The following is a 21,481-nucleotide window of genomic DNA, read 5'->3' as shown; positions in this document are numbered from 1 at the left end:
CCCCCCCTCCCAGGTCCGCCTCTTCTTCTAACAATACATTCTGTAGTTCGCCGAGGGGTTCCTTTGTGAGTGTGGGGGCAGCGTAGGCCGCAATTAGGCCCCATCGTTCTCCCCAGATGTCAGCGAGCAGCATCACAAATCGGCTGCGGGGGTCGGTCCGCACTTTTCTGACCTGTAGGGGTACCCATTTGTGGATAAGTATCATCGTGCCCCTGGCACCTTTTGTGAACCCTGCCTGGTATGCATGTGGGTAATTGGACCTTCTGAAGAAGCAGTTGCCGGTTCCAATCAAGTGGGTCTCAGTGAGGAGGGCTATATCTGGCGAGTATCGATTGAGGTATTGGAGCACCAGTCGACGTTTCACGCAGGAGCCAAGGCCGTTGACATTCCAGGTCAATAGGGACAGTTTATCAGTGTTTATCCTGGATGCGTGGGTCTCGTTTCGAGGCATCTAAGAGGATCCCTTGTCTTGGCAGTCTCTTGGTCCGAGTATTGTGATTTCTCAATCTTTGTTTAGTGTCTCCCGTACCTGGGTCCATCGCTGCCAGTGGGTGTGTTAGGGAGAATTCTCATGTATGGCTAATTTCCCTCACCTAGTGAGTCCCCCAGCAGCTTTGCTGGACTTCTGGAGTTTATTTTTTCCACTTGGTAAGAGTGAGAGCTTTTCCCCCCACTCTTACCTGTGTTTTGCTATGTGTTTCCATCTGTTTTTGTGATTGTGGACTCTGAAGTACACCACTTCAGTAGCCCCCTTCTTTGTGTGTGTCACACAGCACCTTGACAGCACACAGAATTCCCTCGACTCCATTTCTGAGGCAACTACTGTCCCCCAGAAAAGGGTAAAGTTACCATTAACTTTACTTAGTCAGTCAACCTACCACAGATCCAGTACACCCCATCTTCCATAGAGTACTGGAAAGGGTTAACTCGTATCCCTTTTTATCTGTACCTCCTAGAGCATGGTTTTGCTCTTTTAACATTTAGACTTGGCTGGTGGCAGTGGTATCTACCCTAAATGTTCTACCTTGAGTATATTAGATAAACGTGGTACTGTTCTTGGCTATTATATTAGCCTCGAACATAAACCCGCTAGACCAAATCGTCTTTTTTTTAGCTCCGGTTGGGTTTATTCGCCATTTCTTTTTGTTAAAGTCCTTTTTGTGTTTTACTTTGCGCGGCAAACTAGGTTCGCCTTCTTTGTTCACTGTCTTTTGTCAGGTTTCAGAAGCCCTCCTCAAGGCGCTTGGGATTCTAGGTGGGCTGAATGTGAGGGAGGGGTGTAGTCACCCCCTGCACAGGGTATCCTAGGAAACCCAAGTCGCACTTTGTCATGATTGGCCATGGTAGTTGTCCGGGCTGGACAACCCCCCTGCTGGGTGATTGACATCCAGGCTGCGTGAATGAGGGTTTTTCGCATAAAAGGCAGGTCTCTTGGGCTAGAAGTCAGAGAGTCGCCACTGGAACTACAAGGAACCAAAGAGAAGCGGAGAGAACAACGGCTGCTGCAACTACCCCGTCCCGGTGAAGCCCTGCTGCAGGCCTGAGCTATCTGCCCTTCAACGACGCAGAGAAGATCCAGTCCGGAGTCTTCTTCCCTTGAGCTTGGTGGGGATAACCAGCTCATCTACAGCCAGAGGATCCTCTTCCGTGGTCAAAATCGCTGCACACTGCTGTAATGGTCCGGATAGGCATCTGAGGAGCCTCTCCTGTTTTTAAGGAGCGCACCTTTTATTCTGTGTCGCTGCTGCTGGCCTCATCCCTGTGTGGTGCAGACCCCATTCAGACGTCCTCCCTTCTCGACGAAGCTCCAGGAATCGTGGGTCTGCAGGAAACCAACAGGAACAAATGCCAGGGCACCAGCTGCACCATTGGCCTGGCTGCTCCGCCACTGCTACCACTATGACATAGTAGTACAGGCTTGTACCAAAGGTAAAACTTGTATCACTACCTGTAGTCTTAATTGTGTGTAGTGGTCCCTAAGGGCACTGCACAGGATTCTGCCTAACAGGGTGCACTGTATGAGCCTGGAGTAGCCGGTTGTATTTCTTGTCGGGGGATGTCTGAAGGCTGCCCTGTAGCTGTATGACTTGAAACTGGGTATTGTGGGCGTCTCGGACCCAGCAGGTGGAGTGCCTGTATTTCCTGCGTTGGAAGGGATGATGTCCTGCCATTTCGTTCTGTGGTTCTGGTTGCCAACACCCATAGAACTCCCCCTCCCTGTACACCCCCCCCCCAAAAACTGGAAGCACCTGTCGCCCAAACATTGAACTTAAACTATAAAACTTCTTCGGAAATCGTTGATGTTACGAAGTGCTTGCTTCGTCTGTTCGTGAGGCTTGCTGAGAAGATAGCAGGATGCTTACGTCAACTGCGAGAAGGTTTTCGATGTTCTGTTCTGTAGCGAGATTGCGGTCCCCTTACTTCTGCATTGTGTGTGAGAGAAGGGTCATTGCAGCCAGCTTCATCCGGTCCCTTCTCTGTCCGGGCTGTTTTGTGACAGTGTGGGACGATTGTGGCTCTGTGGGCTCTGCTGTGGTTGTGAGCTATCCTTTTCCGGCGTCCACCTCAATGGTTCTCGTGGTGCTTTTGGGTGTACTGGACCATTCAGAATTTGGGTCTCCATCCAGTCCGAGGCTTCCTTGGGTGAGTGGAACAGGTGGGTGGTGCCTTCGTGGTGCACTTTTAGTAGCGCTGGGAAGAACAAAGCGTATTTTATTGAGAGAGAGTGGAGCTTCTTTTTGACTGAATTGAATTATTGCATTGCTTTTTGTACCTCTCTGGTGTAGTCTGGATAAAAGCCAACCCTGTGGCCGTTGTATGTGATGGGCCCTGTGGCATGGGCCATTTGGAGAATTGCATCCCTGTCTCGGAAGTTCATGAGTTTTGCTATAATTGTGCGTGGGTGTGCTCCAGGGACGGGTCAGCCTGTCGGAACTCTGTGAGTTTGTAAAATGGAGAAGAACTTCCTGAATTTTTGGGGGGCAAATACGTCAGCTAGCCAATCTTCCAGGAATAGCTCTATGCTGGGGCCCGCTTCTCTTTTGGGAATTCAGAGGATCCGGATATTGTTTCTCCTCGCTCACCCCTCACTGTCCTCGGCTCTATTCTCAGTTGCAATACTTTTTGGGTTATGGTGGCAAGTTGCTTCTCTATACGCCCTATGGTGTCCTCCGAGTTGGAGATCCTCTGTTCGGCCTCTTCCACTCTCTAGGATAGGTTATGGAGGTCCTGCCATAGGAAGGACACCTCTGCAGCCAGGCTGCCCATTTTCCCCTCAAGGGATGTCCGCGATTCGTTAATGGCTTTCATGAGGTCTATCAAAGATATGTGGAGTTCTTCATCTCTGTTCTCCCCATTTTCGGGAGTTGTAGTTGGGGGACCCTGGTGGGGTCCGACCATGTATAGGTCCATCTTGCTTTGGAGGGTCTGTCTCTTGGCTTTGTCCTTACCCATTGCGCTGTTCAGAGCAAGAGGCGGTGTGGCGGTGATAGGGTGTGATTCTTGGCACATGTGGACCTCTCTGCACCAGTAGTTTCCCATTTAGGGGCACAAGGTTGTGGCAGTGTTCTCCTCTGTGGGGGTTGCCTTGTTTCTGGTGTCCTACAAGTGGGGGGGAAGGGGAGAGTTCCTTTTATTTTCTCCTTGTGGGATATCTCGCCTGGTTGTCGGGGGTGTTCTTACGCCGCCTTGCTTTGGAGCATCTGTGGGCTATTGTTGCGCGGCGAAGTCTGTAGGGGGATGTGCTGCTCAATTTGTCTCTGCGAGGGCGGGCAGCAGCCTGAGTGTGTGAGGCACAGCCTCCTGGACGGCCTGTGTTAGGTGGGTATGTGCACAATTGACGTGGGTTGAGTGCTGCTGGTGGCAACCTTTCTCCCCCTCTGTTTTGGGCTCCCCCTGCTCCCTACCCACGGCCAAGCGCCCCCACTCGGGTCCGGTGTCACAGACGTACCTTCTGCCCAGTGTTGGTCTATTCCCTCCTGGGGCTCCGGCTCAGGCGACCCTGTTCGTCTCTGTCTGCGTGTGTTGGTGCACCCTCTTGGCTGCTTTCGGGGTTGCTGATGCAACAGCGTTCTTCCGGTGTTTTCGGCTGGTGGGGAGTGGGGGGGGGGGGATTGGCCTGTAGTCCTTTCTGGTTCGTGTTTCCCCAGCCCCGGGTTCACTGGGGTTTCACGTAGGGTTGTGGTCCCCGTGGCCTCGTGTGTTCACAGGTGCCCCCAGGCGGAAGTCTCCCGGCTTGGGAAGGATACCTGCCTGCTCCTAAAGCCTCCCCACCCGTTGCCTGACCGGTGTGGTGGGAGGGGTGGTGTCTCCTCTCCGCTGTCTTCGGGGTCTGCTCGGCGCAGGATCTCAAGTTGCGGTGTAGGCGGGCTGGTTTTGGTCCTCTTCCGTGTGGTGGCACCCCTTCTTGCCGGCTTGCACAGTGTTTGCCGCCGGCATGTTGGCAGAGCCGCTCAGTGTCTACTGGTGGGGGAGAGTGTGGGACTACTCACTTCAGGAGTCCCGAGTGTGGGATTACTTGGGCATGGGCCCACAATGCATCCGCTGTGGGTGCTGATGCCCTTGCAGACGAAATCCTCCTCAGCGACGCTGTCCAGGATGAGGCTCTCTCGGTGTTGGGGAGGAATGGTAGCAGCGCTGTCAGCCTCGCCTCCGCCTCCAGTTCAGTGTGTTGGAAGGAGCAGTGCGCCTCGCCAGCCCCCACTGGTGCTCGGGTCTCCGCTGTGTTTCGTGCCTCGGCGCAGGCAAGATGGCGCTGGGGGGCTTCCCCGAGACACCCCGCTCCTCGCTTATTTCTACTCCGCCTTGCTGCAAAGCGGATGCACCCTGATTCAAGGAGCGCAGCCCCCTTTGTTCTGGATGGCCGTACGGCTCACTGTGCTGCGGGGCAGGGGGGCTGGGAGGAGGGCAGTTGCTGCCGCTTCTGGCTGCCTGTGGCCTCCGGGCTCTCAATGCTGCGGTACCCGTTTAGCCCAATCGTAGCTTCCAGGCTCCGATTTTCGTCGGGGTTGGAGTTGCTGGTGCACAAGGCGCTCCGCCGCCGAAACGTTCTGCTTTTCCCCTAAAGTGAGTGCTGGGGAACAGGAGTTTTTCAGGATATTTCTCCACTTTCACAAATCTTTTTTTTTTTTTTTAAATATAGTTTTTATTAACATTTTTTAAGGTTATTACAACAAACATGTCATTTCAATTCGGTACCATTCCCAGAAAAAACGTTCAAACAATAACCCTCACCCCCACCCTCGCCTAGCCAGTGAACAGGTGCCGATTTCAAACTTGTCTTGCAGGGACGCATTGTGCATTTTTTAAGTTCGGGCTATCAAATAGATTAGTGCACACATAGTCTAGGGCTCAACCTAGCAGTACCCCGTGAGGGGGCGCGTGCCTCGTACAACAGATACCTATGAGGTCCCCCAATTCCTCCTGGCTCAAAACCCAAACAGGCCAACAGATCAAGGGCTCACCCCTCAGGTCGGCCGCTTGTACTTTTCAAAGAGGGGGAGCCAGAGTTCCTCAATGTTAGATCTGGATTCATCCAGGACATGGGTCAGAAATTCCATATCGTATATCGTCCGAACCTTCGCAACCCATTCCCTCTCATCAAGCATGTGCGGATTCCTCCACTTCTGGGCCAAGCAGCTCCTGGCCGCCATGAGCATGACCTGTAACATGTGGCCCTGGGTGTCCTCCTGGTCATCACCCACCTCGATGCCGAATAGAAGCAACCAGGGACAGAGGGGCCTAGAAACACCATCCACCCCCCTGATCCAGGATAGGACCTCTCCCCAATATGACTGCACCCTCGGGCAAGATCACCACATGTGCATGTAATCCCCTTTTTCCTTTCGGCATTTCCAGCAGTGTGGGTCGTAACCCGGGCTCATTCTGGCTATCAACTGTGAAGGGTAGTGGCATCTGTGTAAAACCTTTAGAGCTTGGTGTCTGTACTGGGGGGAGGTCGTTGAGCGGTGGGCCCGGATGCACATTTTAGTCCACCTTTTATCATCTATTGCCGTGCCCAAATCTTTTTCCCATTTTGTCCGTGCTGGCGGTGGATCCCTGGGTATCGAGAGCAGGAGGAGTTTGTACAAATGGGAATATGACCCCCCCTCGAGCCCCGTGTGGAGCTGATCGTTTTCTCAAAGTCTGTGAGTTCCCTCCTGAGTGTGTCCCCCCATGAGGGTTCGGAGCGGACTCCCTTCAGTTGAAGGTAGCGGAAAGGTGAAAGCTTGCCCAGCCCCAGGGCTTCCTCAAGGTCCAGAAGGGGCATGAAGGAGCAGCCCACCCACAAGTGGCATGCCCTAACCAGGCCCGCCTCGTACCACCTCTGATACGCGGCCGGCTCCGCCACCTTGGCTATGAATGGTGGCGCCCAAATACAACTTAATGGGGAAGGCCAGGTTGTGAGCCATCTGTAGTAGCCCCCCTCCTTCCAGACAGACCACAGAACGCCCAATACCGGGTGGTCCAGAACCCGCCTGGGGATGTGTGTTCTAGGGACCCACAACCATTTGTCGAGCGTGACCGGGGCAAGTAGCATATTATCCAATGCTACCCATTGCTTTTCTGACCCAGGGTTGAAATGGTCGACCAAAATCCTCAGCTGGGAGGCCCTGTAGTATGTTTCAAAATCTGGGAATCCCACCCCTCTGTCTTCCTTGGGCCTCGTTAGGACGTTGTTGCAGATCCTATGTTTTTTCCCCACCCAGAGGAACCAGAGCAGGGTGCGTTTCATTGACTGTAGGAACACGGCGGGGACCTGAGTGGGGAGCATCTGGAAGAGGAATAGGAATTTGGGAAGTACCACCATTTTGATCAAGTTGAGTCGTGCCATCCATGAGAACCCCGAGACCGCCCACCTCTCTACATCTCTCTTGACCTCAGTCCACAAAGGGGTGAAATTGCTCAGGAAGAGGTCCTTTGGGTCAGGTGTGATTTGAATTCCCAAGTGCCGGAACCCCTCTCTCTGCAATTGGAAGGGAAGACCCTCCACATACTCCCTCTCAGTGTCCGGTAATCGACCCCCCATAAAAGCCACAGATTTTCCCAGATTGACTTTGTACCCCGAGAGGCTCCCATAACACTCCAGTGCCCGCAACACATGAGGGATCGTCCGTGACGGTTTAGTGACATAGAGGAGAGTGTCATCGGCGAACAGGCTGATCTTGCAGTGGGAGCCGCCCATCTGTACTCCAGTGATAGCCTCGTTGTTACGCACCGAGATCGCCCAGGGTTCCATGACAAAGGGCGTATATCAGGGGGGATAGTGGCCAACCCTGTCTCGTTCCTCGCTTTAGGGGAAAGGCTTCTGATTCCATTCCATTGGCGGCCACCCTGGCCATGGGTGTGGAATATAGTGCCGCCAACCATCCCAACCACCTCTGACCCATCCCTATTGCTGAGAGGACCTCCCCCATGAAAACCCAACTAACCCGGTCTTAGGCCTTTTCTGCATCCAGGGACAGCAGGAGGACCCCCTCGTCCCGGGTTTCCCTTGAGTGCAGCACATGGAGGGTTTTGCGCATGTTGTCCGAGGCTTGTCTATTTAATATGAAGCCCGTCTGATCTCGGTGAACCAGGCGGGGCAAGCATTTCTCCAGGCGAGTGGCCAGGATCCTGGCAAATATTTTAGCATCGAGGTTTAAGAGGGAGATGGGTCTGTAGGAGCCGCATTCTGTGGGGTCTTTTCCTAGCTTGGGGATTACCGAGATGAGGGCCTGTAGGAATGTGGGGGGGGATCGTCTCTTTGTTGCGGATTTGGTTGAACAATTTGGCCAAGGGTTCCGTCAGCATGGGCTGGAATTGTTTGTTGAAATCAGCCGTATATCCATCTCCCCCGGGGGCCTTCCCTGCTTTAAGTCTCTTGATAGCTGCCTCTACCGCTATGTCCCCCTCCAAGCCCTGCAGCTCGGCCTCCGTTAAGCGGGGTAGCCGGTGTTCCTCCAGATAGGCCCGGATCTCCTCCGGCGATTCCCCCTCTTGTTTTGTGTACAGGTCCCTATAAAAGTTTCTGCGCATTTCCGATGACTCCTTGTCAGCCCCCTCTTGGGTAAGCCTACCCCGGAGGCTCTTGAGTTCCGTCCGTATCTTGGCCTCAATTAGCCCTCTTTCCCGCTTACGCCTTGAACCCTCAGCTATAACTAGACCACGAAAGGGGCCTTCGCCGCCTCCCACACTGTCACCATATCGTCTCCCCATTGTCGTTTGTCTCGAAATACGCCTCCATTTCGCCTCTCAGGAATTCCCTGAAGACCGGGTCCCTCAGGAGCGTGTCATTACACCTCCACCGGGCTGACCTGGGGGACAGGGGGAGCGACCAGTCCGCCACAAGAAGCTCATGGTCGGACCACGTTATTGCCTCAACCCTTGGGGCTGTAGCTACCCCACTCCCCTCTTTAGAAGTCAAAAGGAAATCAATTCTGGTGTAGGTGTGGTGTGGGAGAAGAATGTGTATCCCCCGGGCTCCGGGTGTGCGACTCGCCAGATGTCTTCCCAGTAGTGTTCCCTCAGCAGGGTCTGGAACGTTAGGTTATCTTTAGTTATCCCTTTCGGTTCGGTTGCCCTTGCCGTCCACCAGTCCAGCCCGGGATCTATTATGAGATTGAAGTTGCCCCCCAGTATCATGGCCCCTTCAGCCCATTCATCCATTACCCCTAGGATCTGGGTTAGGAAACCTATCTGGCCTGAGTTGGGAGCGTAGAGGGTGGCCAGGGTTATGCGTTCCCCTTCGTAAGTACCCTTAATCCCCAGGAACCTCCCCCCAAAGCCTCTCTTGGTTTCTGTATTAGTAAGGTGGAGTGTTTTGCTCAAGAGAATCCCCAACCCTTCCTTCTTCGAGCTTCTGTGGGAGGCCCAGAAGTTGGCACCGATTTCCTTCCCCCTGATGGGTGATTCCTTCCCCTGTCTGTAATGGGTTTCTTGGAGGAACAGCACCATTAGCTGCTGTTTGCAGACCATATTACTGGTCAGAGACCTCTTGTTTTGTGAATTGAGGCCCTTGACATTGAGTGTGCCTATCTTGCCTTCAACCATTGTCGTCTAGGTAGTCCATCTCTAACTTCACCGTAGTATAATGCTTGCATGTGACCTGCTGTAAAATGGAAGATTCCTTTTCGGACTGGCTAGTCCCCCCACCCCTCCCGTGAACCCCTCTAAGTGTTACCATTTCGACCTTGATGATGGTTGTTTTCCCTCCTCCCCCCTTCCCCTTTCCACCTCCCCCTCCCCCCCGCCTTGAGGCGTTCGTCCATGTCACCCGATCTCCTTTCGGGACGGTCAACGAACCACCAAGGACTCTACCCCAGCCCCAGGTAGTGTGAACGTGTGGATGACCCAATCTCTTTAAATCAGAATGGACATGTGTGAACCTTTAAACCAAACTTGTGAGACGTAACCTTGCTCCCGAGGTCCCCCGTGTCCCCAGGCGCGGACCCGACGCGCAGGTCCATCGAACCAAATAACAAACATTATGGAAAGAAAAACAGTGGACAGACCCAAAACTCCCCACGGGCCTAGCTCGGCACTGACGTGGCGCTCCTCCATGTGGCCCGCAGGCCCCGGCCCTGGAGAGCCAGCGACATAGCCCTCAGTGGCCATGGTCACTGGGAAATCTCATGCTCAGATGGTGAAGTGGTGTTACAGTCACTTCAGGTGGTCCTCAGAGGCCGATGATGGGTGCCTGGTTTTTGGAACTTGCGCGCCCCCTTGACCTTGGTCTTGCCACTGGGTTGTCCCAGTCTGTCGGGGCCTCGCGGTGGGTTCCTGGCCTCACCCCCAGATCCGCCGGACGGACCGGCACGATCTCCCACCAGGTCGCCAGTGGCACGCAGAATGTCCTCCTCCATCACCAGGTGGTGTCTTTCCCCGACCACTCGAATGGCAGGTAAAAGAGGTGGCCCCAGCGATATCTGACCCCCCTTACCCTGTAACCATCTGGTAAGGGCTCCGCATTTCTTTCTCATTGCGAGGGTGAGGGCCGAGAGGTCCTGGTAGATTGCCACCTTAGAGTCTCCGTATTGGATATCACCGAAGTTCCTCGCCTTCTCCAGGATCCTGGCTTTGTCCTTATAGTAATGCAGTCGGGCCAGCACCGACCTCGGGCCTCTACCACCTCCGCCGGCTCGATGCACCCTGTCAAGTTTAATCTCGATGTCGGTGCACCCTGTCAAGTTTAATCTCGATGTCGGCCTCCGCCCCCATGACGACTCTTATGATATCGTGAACCTTGCCTTCCAGTGCCTGTGGGCTCTCCCCTTCGGACTCCACAAGGCCAAAAATACGCAAGTTGTTCCTCCTTTCCCTGTTCTCCATGTTGTCCACCTTGAACCGTAATTCCTCCTCCCTTCGATGTACCTCCTGGAACCTGGCCTCCATTTGCGTCTCCAGGATCGGCGTGGAGAGCTGGTTGTTCTCAACTCCCTCCACGCGGTCACCTAGGGTGGTGACTTTAGTGGTAAGATCGGCCAACTTAGCACCCATGTCGGTTCAAATCCAACGTATCTCCTCCAAGATCATCTGGATGTTATTTTGGATGGCTCCCAGGTCGGGAGACGGCACTGATGGAGACCCGGCAGCCATTTTGTCCCCTCCGGCCGCAAACTGGTACTTTGAAAGGGCCTCCTTCCAACTCATGGAATGCTGGTTGCGGCAGAGTGTGGCAACTGACCGCCGCAGGCCCCACGGCCGCGGTAGGATTCGTGTATGGGCAGAGACCGGAAGAGTCCGGGGCCAACCACGGTGGGGGAGGCGCCCTTAGAGTGACTGTCTATGGTTGTGCCAGCCGAATAACTCAAGGGTTTCAGCGCCAGTGGGAAAGCGGGTCTATCCCCCCCGTGGTTAGGGAAACCACTAGATGGCTGGTCGTGTTCGGTGGGGACCGATGAGGCTGAGCCTCATTTTCATCAGCGGTAACCGCCGGCAGGCGGATCACGCCGGCGGCCAGCTCCAAGGCCACTCTAAGGCCTGTTGAGAGCCTGTTACCCCCTCACTCCACTCTTCCTCATCGTGGGGCGAGGGCAGGAGCCCCCCCAGCGCCCCCAGCCCAGCAGAGGAACCACGCGACAGCGGGGAACAGGACAGGGCCTGCCTGACCCTGTCCCCACACGGCGCCTGACTCGCCCATGCCGGGCGCAGCGCGGGCTGAAACCGAGGCTGAGCCTCATTTTCATCAGCGGTAACCGCCGGCAGGCGGATCACGCCGGCGGCCAGCTCCAAGGCCACTCTAAGGCCTGTTGAGAGCCTGTTTGGAGCATCAGGAGCCAGGGGCCGCGGACCTATATTCTTTTGTGAGTAGTGGGAATACCCTCAGTCTATACTATTGTGCTTTCTGGTATGCCCTCTGCTACTCCGCACCCATAAACATTTGAACTCGGTTTCTTTAACTGTTTGCTACATATGCTCATGCTTCCAACGCCGCCGCCTCTATGCATTACTGCTGCCACCTCTTTAATAGTACAGGCTTCCTTAGCCCTTAGTGCTCCATGCCTCATGACTGCCATTTGGCCGTGCCCTATGGTCGCTAACGTACCACCGCAACTGTGTTGTGCCCTATGGTCGCCTAGACCCCACTTGCATTGTGTTGTGCCCTATGGTCGCCCAGACCCCACTTGCATTGTGTTGTGCCCTATGGTCGCCCAGACCCCACTTGCATTGTGTTGTGCCCTATGGTCGCCCAGACCCCACTTGCATTGTGTTGTGCCCTATGGTCGCCCAGACCCCACTTGCATTGTGTTGTGCCCTATGGTCGCCCAGACCCCACTTGCATTGTGTTGTGCCCTATGGTCGCCTAGACCCCACTTGCATTGTGTTGTGCCCTATGGTCGCCCAGACCCCACTTGCATTGTGTTGTGCCCCATGGTCGCCCAGACCCCACCTGCATTGTGTTGTGCCCCATGGTCGCCTAGACCCCACTTGCATTGTGTTGTGCCCTATGGTCGCTTAGACCATACTTGCATTGTGTTGTGCCCTATGGTCGCTTAGACCTTACTTGCATTGTGTTGTGCCCTATGGTCGCCCTGACCCCACTTGCATTGTGTTGTGCCCTATGGTCGCCCTGACCCCACTTGCATTGTGTTGTGCCCCTTGGTCGCCTAGACCCCACCTGCATTGTGTTGTGCCCCATGGTCGCCTAGACCCCACTTGCATTGTGTTGTGCCCTATGGTCGCCCAGACCCCACCTGCACTGTGTTGTGCCCTATGGTCGCCTAGACATCATTCGCATTGTGTTGTGCCCTATGGTCGCCTAGACCCCACTTGCATTGTGTTGTGCCCTATGGTCGCCTAGACCCCACTTGCATTGTGCTGTGCCCTATGGTCGCCCTGACCTCATTCGCATTGTGTTGTGCCCTACCTATAACGCCTATGCCCCCTTCACGCCACTCCCCTGTATATTACCTTAGCCCCAGCATGCTACTCTGCCTGACTGCGATCATGTTCCCTTTCTGTGTCATGCAAAGTAACATACCCTGCACTGGCAACAGTTACCTAGCCTATAATAATGGTTTAGTCAGACCCGCCTGCCCAAGACACCACCCGATCACCTGCCCTACACCACTCCTGCCCACCACACCAGCCTTCCCCCCGGATACCAAGTCCGCCCTTCCCACCCATAGACATGCACACGTTCCGCATGTCGCAGCTAACACACACCTAGCTGTCTATAAGCAGAACCCCATCAACACGAGAGCATCTTGCCCTACCATTGACTACAACACCTCTACATTAGCTAACCCAACCAACTCCCGTAACACTACCCTCATCCCCTCCGATCGGAATTCTAGACTTGGCGCCAGAACCCACCACAGACCTAGCAAAGGCCCTACCAAATCACTCAATAAGATCAACCCTCACACTGTAACACCCATCAACACTATCCATCCCAGTCTTAAAGGAGCTCTCCTAAATGTCAGATCATTAATCGCCCATGCCTCAGAAGTCGCTGACATTATTCTAACAAACAACCTGGACTTCCTTGCGGTAACCGAAACATGGCTGCACGATGCTGCAGGGCCATCTCTTACCCTAGCCATACCTGATAACTACACCATCCTTAGAGCAGATAGACCGAACGCTCGAGGTGGCGGCGTAGCTTTCATCTTTAAGTCCACGCTTGACATCAGACTATCCTCTGCTCCCCCACTCAAATCCTGTGAACACATTACAGTCAAATTTCAAACTTCCCCTAAAAGTACTACTACGCTGCACTTAATTTACCGACCCCCGGGCCCTCCTGGCTCATTTGAGGAAGACATCACTTCACTAGTTGCTGAAAGTTCCAAACCATCAGCACAATTGATTATACTCGGAGACTTTAACCTTGGGTTTAACGACCCCCTAGACACCCCAGCCACTGCCCTGGCCATGGCATTAGAGGAGCATGGCCTCCAACAACTTTGCTCCAAACCTACCCACTCGAAAGGCAGAATCCTTGACTGGATAACTACCCTTAACTGCAACATTACTACGAAAGATCCCACACAACTTATCTGGACTGACCACCACCTCCTCCAGTTTGACATTCTTACCAGCAACTCAGCACATAAAAGGCCTATCATGGCACCTGCCTGCCCTACTAGGAAAAAGAGCAATATCACAGCGGAAGCCCTAATACCTCTTGTGATCCCTACTTTAAACGCACTACCCGCCACAACGGACTTGAACCAACTGGTCAACGCCTACAATGAGTCCATGGCCAAAGCCATTGACATCATTGCCCCACTGAAACTGCGCAAAGGAATACCCAAAGCGCACCTGAACACATGGTTCACCCCTGAGCTCAAAACCCTGCGTCAACAAAAAAACAAACTTGAAGCACTCTGGAAATTAGTGCCTTCTATAAATAACAGAACCAATCTCACCAACATCTCCACCCTCTACAAAAATGAGATTATACGGGCCAAGAAAGAATCTCTCAACACTAGGATCTCCCAGGCAAGTTCCAGTACTAAGGAGCTCTTTAACATACTAAAGGAATTAGAAAACCCCATTACCCCCACTGACTCTTGCACTAAGGATAAACCCTGGTGCACAGGGATCCAGAATGCCCTAGCTAACAAAATCTCAGGGCTCCAAACTAAAATCAACAACAAACGTCAACAACTCACTCTCGATCCCACCTCCTTCCCCACGCCCCCTCCACCTACTGCCACTAATTCAGGCTTCACCTTCAAAAAGGTATCCATATTGGAGGTTCAGAAAATTATAGCATCCCTTAAACCATCGAATTGCAAGGGGGACAGCTGCCCCGCACAGATCATAAAAGATGCAGCTAGGGATCTCTCCCCATTTATCACCAAATTAATAAACCTGTCCTTCGCCAACAACATGGTCCCCAGCAATCTGAAACAGTCCTGGGTCCTACCGCTACTAAAAAAAACTACTCTCAACCCTGACATCCCCACGAATTACAGACCCATTACCACCGTCCCATTCCTACTAAAAATCTTGGATAGAGTGGCTTATTTACAAATCCAGGACTACCTTGAGGCCAATCACCTACTAGGAACTCGCCAATCTGGCTTTCGACCTCAACACGGGACAGAAATGGCCCTTGTTGATCTCAAATGCCAGATAGACGAACTCAAAGACAAAAACAAGGCTGCCATCCTTCTACTCCTTGACCTCTCCGCTGCCTTTGACCTGGTCGACCATAAAATCCTGTGCAACCATTTATCTCTGGCAGCACACTTCTCCCACTCTGCAGTCACATGGATCCAATCTTTCCTGGACAACAGAACCATGCGGGTCTTCTCCCCCCTAGCAGCGGCTGACCCCATCCCCATCACGTGCGGTGTCCCACAAGGATCCTGTGTCTCACCTACCCTTTACAATATTTTCACTAAGCCCTTATTCGACAAGCTGGACAATCTGGGTGTCACCTATACTAACTACGCAGATGACACCCAGATACTCCTCACCTTATCAGGCAACTACAACAAGGACGCTAAATGGATCAATGAAGTCTTTTCCATCATTCAGGCATGGATGGCCACACATGGCCTATGCCTGAATGATGACAAGACTGAATTGCTTCTTGTCGGCTCACCGAACACTATCAGTAAACTCTGTCCCGGCTACACTAGCTTCACTATTGACGGTAATACCATACCCATTGCCAAGAGCGTAAAAACCCTCGGTTTCTACCTAGACACGAACATCAACCTAGCTAAACAAATCAACATGACCGCCTCAGCCACTGCCTACACCGGTAAACTTATCAGGGCCTGCAGACCACTGATCTCCCCTAGCAACTGTCTCATCCTAGCCAGAGCACTCATTCAATCTAAACTGGATTACTGTAATAGCCTCTATGTAGGTGCCAACAAAACAGTAATCAATAAATTGCAAGTTTTACAAAATAACGCACTCCGTGCCGCCCTCAATATTCCTAGAAGGGAACACATCTCCGCCACCAGAACTGCCTGCAAATGGTTGTCCATCCAACAGAAAATTGATTTGAAAACCATATGCCTTACTTACAAAGCCCTCAATCATCTTGCCCCACCCTACCTCTCGAACAAATTTACACTAAGACAGAACACTAGAACCACCAGATCGTCCAACTCATTACAACTAACAGTTCCCAAATACTCCCTCAAAAGAGCTGGAGGATCCAGCTTCCCAACCTTGGCATCACAACTCTGGAATTCCATCCCACTGGATATTAAATCCACACCTACTTTCCAACCCTTCAGAACCAAGGTCATCTCCTGGTTAACCAACAAATAACTGTCCTACCACATATGTATGCACTCCGAATGTCCAATTTTATGTATACTGTTTGAATACTATTATCTATGCCCTATCAATACTGTACTATTGTCTTTTACCTGTAACCTGATGTTCAAAGCGCATATATACCCCCGGGTCAAGAGCGCTATATAAATAAATAAATAAACAAACAAACAAACAAACAAACCCCCGTAGCAAGGGTATGGGGGGGCCCTTCAGTCGAGCGGCGTTCGTGGGGGCCAATTCATGAAGTCCTGGCCCGAGGGCCACTCATCTGTGCTCTGCTGCGGCCTTGGTGTGCCTTGGCGTGCACCGCCTGCGTGTTGCTCAGGACCTCGAGTGGCCGAACTCGGCCCGTGGGTGTCATAGAAACTCCTGGTTAGACCCCCTGGGTGGGCGGGGGTTCACACAGTCTTTTTTGAGAATCTTGTGAGAGATGGGCTCCTTCTTCCTGCTAAACTCCGCAAGTTTCCCGGGGCTGGGTGCGGAGCTGTCGGCTCAGGCGGCCATCTTGCCTGCGCCCCCTGGTGGCCTCTCCCACTTTCACGAATCTTAATGTCTTTTTAAACAGTTCTTTGGGCTTTGTCCCTTTCTGTCGGTTTCCCTATGCCAGGTTCACTTTCGCCAACTTTAACAACACACTGTTCATAAGCTCATTTCATCATGCAGGACTAATTTTCCTTAGCTTAGCAATTATCTGTCGGTCAGAGACCACTTTGACCTCTTCTCGCCTCCTCCGAAGGGCTTCTGGTTACGGTAGTTTCTACCATCGGGTAATAGGCCAGAGTTTCCTGCCTGAGCACCCACGTGGTGCCAGACTCCTCTTTTGCTGGTTTCCCCCCCCTTTTTCATTAATAGTATCTTTTAGCTGTTCAAGGTTCAAATTAGCTGTTGGCTATTTTTCGTTCAACACAGTTTGGTTTCTTATCCACACTCCCATCGACTCACTGGCTGTGATGAACCGCTTGCCTTTCTTTCTCTTCGAGTCAAGGTTGGTAGTATGGAGATCAGCGTCTTTCCCCGCCTTGGTTATCAGTGGAGGAGGGTCTTGTGTACCGTAGACATCTGCTGCTACACACGCTGGCTATCTATTATTCGCAGCCTTATGATTCCATCTGTGGAGGTTTAACAGGCCTTGGTCGGAAAGGGCAAGGTCGCTTCATCTCCTCCTCTTAAACTGTCATGCTGAGTTAGCTCTCACGTCGTGTGGTCTGCCTTGCTCCTTTTAGGCTCCACCTTTTATCCCGGTGGGCAAGGGAAAGGGCCGTCAGGTGTGTGTGTGTGTGTGTGTGATTCTGGTCAATTGCCTCACTTTGCCTGACCCTTGGATTAGGACATGTCAGGTAAACGGCTCTGGTGTTTGTCCGTTGTCTTTAGTGTTGTGCAAAAGTGTCTGTGTCAGGAAAGGGGGGGGGGCGGGTGTTTTGGAATATCCTACGTGGTAAGATGGGGAAAAGGTGTTGAAGGAAGGGGGATACCGCGTCTCATCCGTCAGTGTCGCACTCCCACTCCCCAAGGACCCTCCACTCAGGTGATCCTCCATCACTGGTCAACCCCCAGGAACTGGATCCAATATCAGTGGCCGTATGCTGGCCAACTGGATAACAGATCCCCCGGAGACTAGCTGGGGAGACACCTTCAGGTTTCTCACACTATCTACACCTTCAAAAAATTCTACTGTGTCGACAGGTATGCCAGGGAGGAGTTCCGGGTCAGTCTTGTGGTGCTACGCAACCGGTTTGTTTAAGGTGAGTCTGTTCCAGGGGTAAGTGTATAGCTTTTGTGAGCCTTGCCACCTCCCGTGATTGTGTATGTGTACTGCTGTATAATCGTATTCATAAGCATGTGAATCCATGAAAGACCCAAGTTATTTACATGTTCTCCAGCAAAGGCCTTGCATGAATTCACATGCAAACCCTCCCTCCTTCCCCTCTCTGGCTCTTCTTGGTTCATACTGCCACTTTACGTGCGCAACCATATCTGAAGATTGCCACCGGGGGTAGAACTTAAGAGGAAGAGTGTCCTTGGCTGGGGGCAGTATGACCCAAAGGACACTGATAATCTATAGCAGAGACAAGTTGTTTTAAGTTTAAAGCTAAACTGCTTTCTTTTTACCGAGGATTCCTAGCCTGACGACAAGGAATATTCATGAGCATGTGAATACATGCAAGACACATGCTGGAGAACAAGAGTTACGGGTAAGTAACTTGTCCTAACCTGGGACAAAAGGAAGTGTGGTAGGCAGGGACACAGAAGTGCCAATAACAAAACACTGAGCAGTGGAATGTACTACAGACCACTCTGCACCTGAAGGCAAGTGATTACAGTATGCATAGTCCATAGTCCCCTTTCCTTCATCTTTGTGATCGTCTCCCAACAAGGGGACTGTACTGGAATCTTTGGCAGGGGAAAAGGCTGCTTCCCCTTTAAATTTAGAATAGCGCAAGGGGCCCCGCCCTCCAGCGCCTTACCCCAGTCTCCCTTGAACACATTGGATGCTTAGATACCTGGCTACTCTTAGTACATATTAGCCCTTGGCATACTAGCAGGGGGAGGCGGGTGGGATGTATGGAGGGAAGGGGACCATCGACTACGAGTACTGTAGCCTTTCTGCTTCTGACTGCGGGTTCAGAAAGAACACCCGCAGACAGATCTCTTCATTCAGATGAAATGGAGATACCAATGTAGAGGAGCAGGTAAAGGTTTTCTTGTCAGTTAGCGCCCCCCTCAGCGCTGTCATATTAAAACAGTCAAAGAAAAGCATAGATGGGACCCCCTTCATCGTTCCTATACCGCATCATGTGTATGAGAGACTTTATGCACTCAGACAGTCATACAGAATGTACCCTCGTACTAAAAGTGTTGTAGGATGTTGCATGGAAGAAAGCGACATGGACGGATGTCACTTGCCAAGATGTCCGAATGTATCAATGAATATGGATGGACGTTAACAAAGTGGTGTCTTGAAGAAGATATATGAACCTATGTTGTAACGATATTAAAATATTAAGTGACAATGTAACTAAGGCACAGAGTAACATGAATCTAAAGCTAAAGTAATCATGAATCAAAAAATGATGAAGTAACTTACTGACCAATAACTGTAAATACGCAGTAACCCAAGGTAGAAAGATGAACATATAGAAACAGGCTATAGAGGAACAAGAGGAATTTATAATATGGTAAGGACAGTCATATTAGGAAAATGGACGACGGATCACATTGAATTTAACTAAGCTACCTTAGAGACAGGCCGAGGCGGTAAGAACAGGAGACGTGGAAAGACATCCCCATGAGCAGACGACCCAACGATGATCCAAGGTTGGCACAGAGCAAAAATGCTACTTATGGGGGATAAGCGCAAAGCACAAAGGGATTACATGGATAAGCTCTGAATGTGGGACATTCTTCAAAGATAGAAGACGAAAACATCTGTGAGAGCCAAACTGCTGGTCAATTAAAAGTGTATAAAGTTCAGATGAGAGAGTGAGCAAGTCTCTAAAGGCCAAGTGGAGCAACAGCACCCTGCATAATTAAATTAATAGCAGTAAAGGGAAGGATGAAATGTACATATTTTTGGTCTTTTCACATGTGACTCAGAAGTCGAAAACAAAGGCTATTCATTAGTGTGCTCACACCTCCTTGAATGTTCCAGGACAGCGAGCAGCAACAAGGTCACCTACAAACGGAAGACTTTGGCTGATTGCCTACCGATGACAGATGATAGACTAAATGGGAAAATGGGGAGTAGTTTGACGGGATTGAAACACCTAGGTTTTGTTTGACGTACGTGCTGCTAAGGAGCTAAATGTCCAGGGTTGGTATAGCATTCCAACCAATCAGTGGGGTTGGGGGACAACCTAACACACAGTGTTGCAGGAGCCAATCCACTGTTGTTTTGTCCGATATAATCAGTACTATATGTGTTTAGAGGTAGTTCAAGGCATGCCCTACAGACAAGGGGTAGCCAATGAAGCACTGATCCTTATATATTCTGTAAGTAGATATGTTCCCTTCACCAATCCCTTCCCTTGATAGGTTTTGGATTTTGCCACAAAGAATGGCGTCATAGATGACGCATATTGGAGCATAGGACCGCCATGTAATCAAACTTGGTTTTAAGTGTGCAATCATCAGTCCGATGTCTGCCAGTTGACCCTGCTTTAATAAACTGAGAATAAAGTAGTACTTTGCCATACTCTTTGAGGCTGTATGATTATTTGGTCTAAGATGTATTAATGTAAATCCATCTACCACAAAAGACGCTTCAAGGTGCTAGAGCACACCACCTTTTGCGCAAGACATTTGGGAGAGTGTGCAAGATGACCTTCTCGTTGTGAAACACGGTGAAGGGCTCGTCCGAGGACGACTGCAGCAATGTCTTGAGGGCCAGGCCTACTGCCTTAAGCTCGAACAGATTGATATGTATGAGGGCTTCTGTCCTGGACCATGCACCATGAATCGCAAAGCCCTTCAGAGTAGCCCCCCCAGCCCGAAAGAGAGGAGTCTGTCGTCACCATCAGGGTAGGCTCTGGTCTGGTGAAGGGGGCTCCTGCTAAACCATTGCCATCCATCAGCCACCAGCGAAGATCGGGCAGTAGGAGAGGTGGTATTGGGATCCTGTCTGACAGACACCGTCCCCCGATCCCAATTGGCTGGCAGGTGGAGCTTGAGGCACCTCATCTTGAGGCGAGTACGCAGGAGGCCATCAGGCCCAGAATTTGCTGGAACCACCATGCCAAGGTGGTCGTGTTGGCCAGAAACTATAGCGTTCCAACGCACCTCTAAGAAGACCAGTTCCTGAGATGAGGACATCTGTGACTTCCTCTGGTTGAGGGAGAACACCAGCTGATGAAGGATATCCGCCAACCAAAGGTGGGGAGGAGAAGTGTGGAAGATCTACCTCCAGTGCGGCAATCGATTCTTCAATGCCCTGTGACCGAGAGCGCTGCAAGCCGAATTTGCGTCCCAGCAGTGGTTGGGCCCCAAACACTCAAGACAGAGAGTGTTTGGGTCCGAGGCTGGGAACGAGCAGTCGCATGAGGCACATCTTGTGAATCCTCCTGTGGCTGACATGCGAGGAACCCAAGGGAAGTTAAGTAAGATTGAAAAAACAGAACGGGGAGCAAGCAGAAAGCTAAAAATGTCTCTGCCCTGGCTGCCAGATCGGACACCATCCATGAGGAAAAAGGGAATGAGACGAGGCACTGGAGGGCGGGGCCTTGGCAGGGCAGTACCACGCCCGAAGCCAGAACCTATGTGAAATTTAAGGAGGAAACTCAATTTTTCACTGCCAAAGGTTCCGGTAACGTCCCCATGCTGGTGGACGCCCACAAGGATGGAGGAAAGGGGACGGGACGTACGAGTATAACCGATACCAAGGAGCAACTCCAGCACCTGCTACCTCAATTTATATTTTGACCACTAAGAACCTCCTAGTGGACTCATTTCTGCAGCCAATATGTTTGAACCTTCCAGTGATATGGTTTTGATTTATGTTAAAAACATTCCAAGTGTTAAATAGGTTTTAGTCAAACGTACCTCTTTATGGCAGACTGTGCACAGAGTTTGAAGGTTTTCTATAGAACATTGTCCTCCTCCACCATACACTGGATTTATATGATCCACCTGCCAAAAAAGGCCCTCTGTTGGGTTTCGTATGATTTCATTAAGCTGTAATAAAATATTTAGAGCATATCAGTAGTTTTTAATGGTGCAATATTCATATACAAAAAATGTGAATTAAACCAAATAT

At 51.6% G+C, this 21,481-nt stretch overlaps 1 protein-coding gene across 4 annotated transcripts in view; it reads right to left on the bottom strand.

Moving 5' to 3' along the window:
* The window catches only part of ZRANB3 (zinc finger RANBP2-type containing 3), a 2,038,675-nt gene that overhangs the window by 130,487 nt on the left and 1,886,707 nt on the right, over nucleotides 1-21,481 (bottom strand). For all 4 annotated transcript variants that reach the window (XM_069616553.1, XM_069616555.1, XM_069616554.1 and 1 more), the window contains one exon: nucleotides 21,268-21,399. In XM_069616553.1, coding sequence (XP_069472654.1) covers nucleotides 21,268-21,399 — 132 coding nt within the window. The remainder of the gene's footprint in view (nucleotides 1-21,267; nucleotides 21,400-21,481) is intronic.

The sequence above is a fragment of the Ambystoma mexicanum genome, chromosome 9 (assembly GCF_040938575.1).
Source record: "Ambystoma mexicanum isolate Mex_15411 chromosome 9, UKY_AmexF1_1, whole genome shotgun sequence".
NCBI lineage: Eukaryota > Metazoa > Chordata > Amphibia > Caudata > Ambystomatidae > Ambystoma > Ambystoma mexicanum.
This window is presented reverse-complemented; position numbering and strand designations above follow the sequence as displayed.